General features: G+C 41.7%; 1 protein-coding gene and 1 long non-coding RNA gene across 2 annotated transcripts in view; one reads left to right on the top strand and one right to left on the bottom strand.

The window, feature by feature from the left end:
- The window catches only part of inpp5l (inositol polyphosphate-5-phosphatase L), a 54,277-nt gene that overhangs the window by 15,582 nt on the left and 31,195 nt on the right, over positions 1–7,500 (top strand). The window contains exon 4 of the mRNA XM_035998919.1: positions 4,303–4,390. Coding sequence (XP_035854812.1) covers positions 4,303–4,390 — 88 coding nt within the window. The remainder of the gene's footprint in view (positions 1–4,302; positions 4,391–7,500) is intronic.
- LOC116053940 overlaps positions 1–7,500 on the bottom strand; it is a 23,456-nt gene that overhangs the window by 3,876 nt on the left and 12,080 nt on the right. The window lies entirely within an intron of this gene.

Below are 7,500 nucleotides of genomic sequence, written 5' to 3'. Positions count from 1 at the left end.
GAGAACAGGTTCTCATTTGCAACGGCGACCTGGCCAAGAAAAGCGTAACTGTACAAGACAACATACAGTTTCACATTCAATATAGTACAAGAAAACAGAATACGATAGGCTACAAAGGTACAGATGAAGTAGGCAGTTCAAAACCGGCGCAAAGTGAGGTGTAAGTAAAGCTGCAGACACAGAAAAGAAAAGCCAGTTGGGCTGATCAGTCTCCCCGAGTTGGTCCAAAAAGTTCCTCAGAACACCGAAGAGACGAGACGTAATACGTCTCCATAACAGCAGGCGGCGCTAATCTGTATTGTCGCCCAAAAATAAAAACCGGCAGCTGATTGGACGAATGCGTCACGTGGGTCTGGTTTCTCCGGAAACTCAAAGACAGACTGTCATGGCGGCTTGTTCAGAATACGATCTCATATTGGACTAAAATAGTTCACCGAAACGTGTTTCTGAAAACATTTTAAGAGAGAAATAGGCCGTGCAGTTGCTGAATCTGTCTTCATTTCAGATCAACAAAGGTCAGTTTAAAAGATTTTCAGACTCGAGTCACCGACCTTGCCAGACTGTCCAACGGCCCATTATCAGCTCGGTGTGTCAGGGCCTTTAGTACGTTGATGGAAATGGGAAGGTGGGAAAGTAATAACATAAAATACATGAATAGACAATCTATAACATTGCTGAGATGTAGTAAAGATAGAATACAGTTAGTGCAAATTAAATTGTGGTTATAACATAGTATGTATAAATAGATAGTCTATATGAATGCTGAGAAGTAGTGAAGTCAATATACAGATATACCGATATATATATATATATATATATATATATATATATATATATATATATATATATATATATATATATATATATACACACACACATACAATATGTAATCTAGTTAGTGATGTGGGTCAGTAATAACACAGAGAATATGAACAGTCAGTTTGTCTAAAATGCAGAATATAGTAAAGAGTCAATATACCGTTAGTGCAAATATTTGTCTAGGTAGTGAGGTAGAATCAGAAATAACGCAACACACTATGAATAATAAAATGCTGAGATGAAGTAAAGAGTTTCCAACCAGAGAAGATTAAGGGAACAAACAAACATTCACATTTGAGAAGCTAACAGTTACGTTTCAACAGTTATACTTCGAAAATTACTTTAACAGGGTTCCCGCGGGGTCTTAAAGTGCTCATATTATGCTCATCTTCAGGTTCATAATTGTATTTTGAGGTTGTACCAGAATAGATTTACGTGTGTGTGTGTGTGTGTGTGTGTGTGTGTGTGTGTGTGTGTGTGTGTGTGTGTGTGTGTGTGTGTGTGTTTTCTAAATTCTGGCAAAACTTTATTAAAAAAATAATAATTTTAAACTCAGAACTCAATACATTTTTTCACATGTGGCCCTAATCGGCTTCTGTAGAAACTAAAAGTTATTGCCATTATTGATTTATCTGCTTGTTAATTCATTCAATAGTTGTTGTTATGGTTACTGTGAAGCCGAAATATCTCAGTTGAGACTGAAGATCTAAAGGTCCCTGGTTCGATCCCGGGTTTCGGCAGAGATGTTTTGTGAGTGGCAGGAGCTCAGTGTGTGGGGACCGGACGGTCGACGGTTCAAGTCCCTGTGTAGACCAAATATATTCAGTTTCCAACCAGAGAAGATTAAGGGAACCAACAAACATTCACATTTGAGAAGCTAACAGTTAAGTTTCAACAGTTGTACTTCGAAAATTACTAAAATCCAATAGACTTCCTATTTCTTTACTTGGCTTTGGTTCTCAGCAGGAAACCGATGGAGTGCCTTCTCCAGGTAGGGAATGAGTCCTTACCCCGAGTGAAGGAGTTCAAGTACCTCGGGGTCTTGTTCGCGAGTGAGGGGACAATGGAGCGGGAGATTGGTCGGAGAATCGGCGCAGCGGGGGCGGTATTACATTCAATTTATCGCACCGTTGTGACGAAAATCTACCGGTCAGTTTTCATTCCTACCCTCACCTATGGTCATGAAGGCTGGGTCATGACCGAAAGAACCAGATCCAGGGTACAAGCGGCCGAAATGGGTTTCCTCAGGAGGGTGGCTGGCGTCTCCCTTAGAGATAGGGTGAGAAGCTCAGTCATCTGTGAGGAGCTCGGAGTAGAGCCGCTGCTCCTTCGCGTCGAAAGGAGCCAGTTGAGGTGGTTTGGGCGTCTGGTAAGGATGCCCCCTGGAACACCTCCCTAGGGAGGTGTTCCAGGCACGTCCAGCTGGGAGGAGGCCTCGGGGAAGACCCAGGACTAGGTGGAGGGATTATATCTCCAACCTGGCCTGGGAACGCCTCGGGATCCCCCAGTCGGAGCTGGTTAATGTGGCTCGGGAAAGGGAGGTTTGGGGTCCCCTGCTGGAGCTGCTCCCCCCGCGACCCGATACCAGATAAACGGACGAAGATGGATGGATGGGCTTTGGTGTTGTCGTGTAAATTGTTTGTTTAGGGGTGTAAGAAAAAATCGATACACTTGAGCATCGCAATATTTTATTTAGCAATACTACACTGATTTTCAAAAACGCAACATAGATTTTTTTATTTTTTTATTATTTATTTATAATGCATAAATATTCATGTAAGACCGTGGTTCACATTTATGTTGTGTTTAAACCCCCTACCGCTAGATGGCTATGCTGAGATGCACCACTAGTGTCCTCGCCTAAAAGTGCCTAGCAGTGCCTAGCAGTGCCTAGCAGTGCCTAACAGTGCCTAACAGTGCCTAGCAGTGCCTAGCAGTGCCTAACAGTGCCTAACAGTGCCTAGCAGTGCCTAGCAGTGCCTAACAGTGCCTAGCAGTGCCTAACAGTGCCTAACAGTGCCTAGCAGTGCCTAGCAGTGCCTAGCAGTGCCTAACAGTGCCTAACAGAGCCTAGCAGTGCCTAGCAGTGCCTAACTTTTTGCTAGAAGCTAACAACGTAGCTATGGCTGAACTTTGGCCTACTTTAGCATATAAACATTAGCTCACTAAGAACCTGGGAACCACAATCCCAAACTGGCAGTTTGATTTCCTGTTTACTGAATTGTTTACCTAAAGTAAACTTCTTTGACTTTTATGAACATCATGTCTCTTTTTAAATATTAGTTTTTCTAAAATTATACTTTAAAAAAATCCCAATATATCGCCTTACACACAGTATCTAAATATATTGCAATATATTGAATTGTGAGCCATGTATCGCGTATTCTTGCCAATACACAGCCCTAGTATTGTGGCTTGTTATGCACCGTGTATTTCTTTATTGTTGTTTATTTTTTAACGAGGCAGATCTTAAACCATCTGCCTCGACTGTAAAACACGTTGGGCCAACTTCTGTTGCTTTGAAATGTGCTTTATAAATAAAGATGACTTGACTATCAAAGTTCTTTGCATTTCATTTTCTGTCCTTCAACTAATCCATTTATTAGATTAGATTAGATCAGACTTTACTGATCCCAAATTGGACTATTTCAGAGCTACAGCAGCAAAATATCAGACACACATACAGAATACACAAGAAATGATAAACAGGAAAGAACGTCCAAACGTACAAGTTGGGAATAAAAATGTACAACTTACCTAAATTGTATTTATTAGGGATGCACGATTCAGAAAATGTCGATTCGATTCAAAATCGATTCAAAAAACGATTCACAGTATGTAAATGTAGTTACTTTCCCCGTGTGATTACAATATTTCTTTTTATTTTATTTTTTTAATTAAAAAATATGAATCAATTTTTGGAATTCTATGAATCGATTTTGAATCGGTAGAGCTTGAATCGAGATTCAAAGGTGAATTGATTTTTTTTGCACACCCCTAATATTTATAAAGATGTAAGTCAAACCTATGTTTGTGCAAGTTGCACTTAGCGCAGTATTGTGATGTAATGAGTCTTATTTAACGCTCAGTGCTGAAAATTGTGTTTTATTGCCTGTGGTAGGAATGATTTCTTGTGATTTCTTATGATTTATTGTGTTTTCTTATGATTTCTTGTGATTTCTTGTGTTTTCTTATGATTTCTTGTGATTTCTTATGATTTCTTGTGTTTTCTTATGATTTCTTGTGATTTCTTATGATTTCTTGTGATTTATTGTGTTTTCTTATGATTTCTTGTGATTTCTTATGATTTCTTGTGTTTTCTTATGATTTCTTGTGATTTCTTATGATTTCTTGTGTTTTCTTATGATTTCTTGTAATTTCTTATGATTTCTTGTAGTGGTCAGTGCGATTATCTTCAGCTCTACGTCAAAGGGAACAAACCTTTTTCCCTCCGTTGCCTAACGATCGCTCTGTTGTTTGCAGGAGCATCGAGTCCAGTGAGGAGATGAAAGACTTTGACAGAGTCTGCGTCTATGTGGACAACCAGTTCCAGGCAGAAGACAGCTTCACGGTAAGAAGCACACCCAACGTCTCTGTGAGAGCAGTTCACATGTGTCTCCACTAGATGGCGTCCTCCTCCAGGTCAGTGCTCAGAGGCAGGGGAGGCGTTGGACTGCTGATGAGAAAAGCAGGAGCTGGTTTCTGCTCAATGTTTTAGGACAGTGGTTCTCAAATGGGGGTCCGTGTACCCCTAGGGGTACTTTGGAGGACTGCAGGGGGTACATGAGATATTTAACAAAATGTGTAATAGTTACAAGTAGGGCTGCAACTAACAATTATTTTCATAGTCGATTAATCTGTCGATTATTTTCTCGATTAGTTGTTTGATCTATAAAAATGTCAAAACATGGTGAACAATGTGGATCAGTGTTTCCCAAAGCCTAAGATGACGTCCTCAAATGTCTCGTTTTGTCCAAAATTCAAAGATATTCAGTTTACTGTCACAGAGGAGAGAAGAAACTAGAAGATGTTCATATTTAACAAGCTGGAATCAGAGAAATCTTATTTTTTTTTAATAAAAAAATGACTCAAACGATTAATCGATTATCAAAATAGTTGGCGATTAATTTAATAGTTGACAACTAATCGATTAATCGTTGCTTTCAGCCCTTGAAACGTGTATCTTGCGTTGTTTGTTACTGGATTCACTGGTAGTTAAAATTACTAAAGTGACAAGATAATATGTTGTGTTTTTGGTGATTAAACCCTATGGTGAATCAATGGTTGTGTGGTGAGAGATGTTTACCATCCAAATTAATGCGCAGTGTAAAGTTTTGAAGGAAAGAGTTTGGAGTTGTACCACATAGTTGTGATAATAGTACCAAAGCGATAAAAAAAACTAACATTTGACAATTAATCGTTAAATCTTTGCAGCTCTAAAAAGCTACAACGGATGTTTTGATCAAACGAAGAATGATCTGTATGTCTAAATGTTTTTAGTCCTGATGAAGATAAGAGAAACCGGACAAATCTTTGACATACTTACAGAAACGTGTGTGTGTGTGTGTGTGTGTGTGTACTGCACGTGTGTGCGTGTGTGTGTGTGTGTGTGTGTGTGTGTGTGTGTACTGCACGTGTGTGTGTGTGTTTGTGTGTGTGTGCGTGTGTGTGTGTGTACTGTGCGTGTGTGTGTGTGTGTACTGCACGTGTGTGTACTGCATGTGTGTGTGTGTGTGTACTGCACGTGTGTGTGTGTGTGTGTGTGTACTGCATGTGTGTATTGCACGTGCGTGTACTGCACGTGTGTGTGTATGTATGTGTGTGTGTGTATTGCATGTGCGTGTACTGCACGTGCGTGTACTGCTTGTGTGTGTGTGTGTGTGTGTGTGTGTGTGTGTTTGTGTGTGTGTTTGTGTGTGTGTGTGTGTGTGTGTGTGTGTGTGTGTGTGTGTATTGGGTTTCATCCATTGAGGCTCCTAGCACAGTCTAAGCTACAACGGGATGTTTTGATCCAACAAAGAATGATCTGTATGTCTACTTGTAGAAACCGGACAAATCTTTGACATACTTACAGAAACGTGTGTGTGTGTGTGTGTGTGTGTGTGTGTGTGTGTGTGTGTGTACTCCACGTGTGTGTGTGTATGTATGGGTTGGGTTTCATCCATCGAGGCTCCTGATGTAAGTGACAGACTTCACAGATGTAGTATGAAATAATGTAACAGTTACACAGTGTGGGCACAAATAGCGGAGAAGCTCTTTAAGGCAGGTTTGTTAAGTCACTCATGCCGCTACTGCAACTGCATCTCTTATGGCCATCTATCGTTGAACCCTGAATCTGTCAGTCTGACCTGGAGCTCTTCAGCGCCTGACGCTGCTCGGGTCATGGGCTCAGCTTTGTGCTTTTGTTTTCTGGTATGTCAAGTTCAACGTCACAACCTTTCCCTGCTGCAGCCTCCCCATACAGTGAGAGGGAGTTAGATTTTTAAGTGGCATTTGGCACGTGCCAGTGGCATGTACTTCCGGTACTTCCGTATGCCAATTGCAATTGCGTGTGAATTGACGCCGTAGCGAGTAGTATTAAAGCGTGAAAATCCGCGTAGGGGAGGTTGGTCAGAGTGGAGGATGGGTCAAACACAGGACTTTCACCCAGGAAAGCGGGGATTGCGTCCCACGTGTGACTTTGTGTCCCGCGATGATGTTTCCTTTCCACGTTTGTTGTTTTCCTAAACCCAACCGTATTTTCCTAAACCTGACCCCGTTCTTCTTTTCCTAAACCCAACCGTTTACTCTTTTCCTGAACGCAACCCGCGTGTGACGTAGCCGCGCGATAAAACGCCACTTGGCTCTAGGAAAGTGGCACGTGCCAGGACATGCCACTTCCGGCTGCCACACGCCACTTAAAAATCTAACTCCTACTGCACACACAACTGCAAACTCAGAAAACACACAAAAAGGGAATTGAACTGTGTTTGAAGTTGCTCATGACGGTTTTGTCAGCACTACTTTGTCTGACATTCTCTCCTGGTTGGGAGGAACACCTCCCGGGTTGAGAAAAGTGGCTGAGTATGTCTTAAACCAGGGGTCTCAAACTCAATTTACCTGGGGGCCGTTCGAGGTAGAGTGTGGGTCAGGCTGGGCCACGTCAAGTATTCAACAAAAGTATTCTTTGTTTGCTTTCTTAAATAAATCTTGTTGCCTCAATAGACATTTTTTAAGACCCGGTTCTTTCTCTCATCTCCCTGGTATGTTGTATACTCCTCAGCATGTCTAGTTGAGTAATGACGTCTGATGTCATATTCCTTGTACACCGCAACTTTCTCTGTGCGTATGAGACATGTAGGGGTGCTCCTGTGCTCGATAGAAAAAATATTCCGTCTCCAACTTTCACTGAAATTGCCTGTGCTCGTCGCCAACCTTTCTCTTCACGGCACGTTTTGAGAGAGACATGACTGGAACTGGGTGAAGGCAGATATTTTCCGTCACTCTGGAACACGTTTCAACCAAGTGACTAACGTTGATCCTCCCCCAGGTACTTCACGGTTGGCTAGCTTGACAACCGTTGACAACAAACGCCGCAGTCACGAGACTAGCTATGGTAGCCCGTAAGTGCTAAACAAATAAAATAAAAGCGTGGCAAGCGTGGCACACGCAACGACTCAGCAAAAAGGTGCGTTTCAGAAC

The sequence above is a fragment of the Sander lucioperca genome, chromosome 2 (genome assembly GCF_008315115.2).
Source record: "Sander lucioperca isolate FBNREF2018 chromosome 2, SLUC_FBN_1.2, whole genome shotgun sequence".
Taxonomy (NCBI): Eukaryota; Metazoa; Chordata; class Actinopteri; order Perciformes; family Percidae; genus Sander; species Sander lucioperca.
The sequence above is the reverse complement of the archived record's forward strand: the minus strand, read 5'-3'. Positions and strand labels throughout refer to the sequence as shown.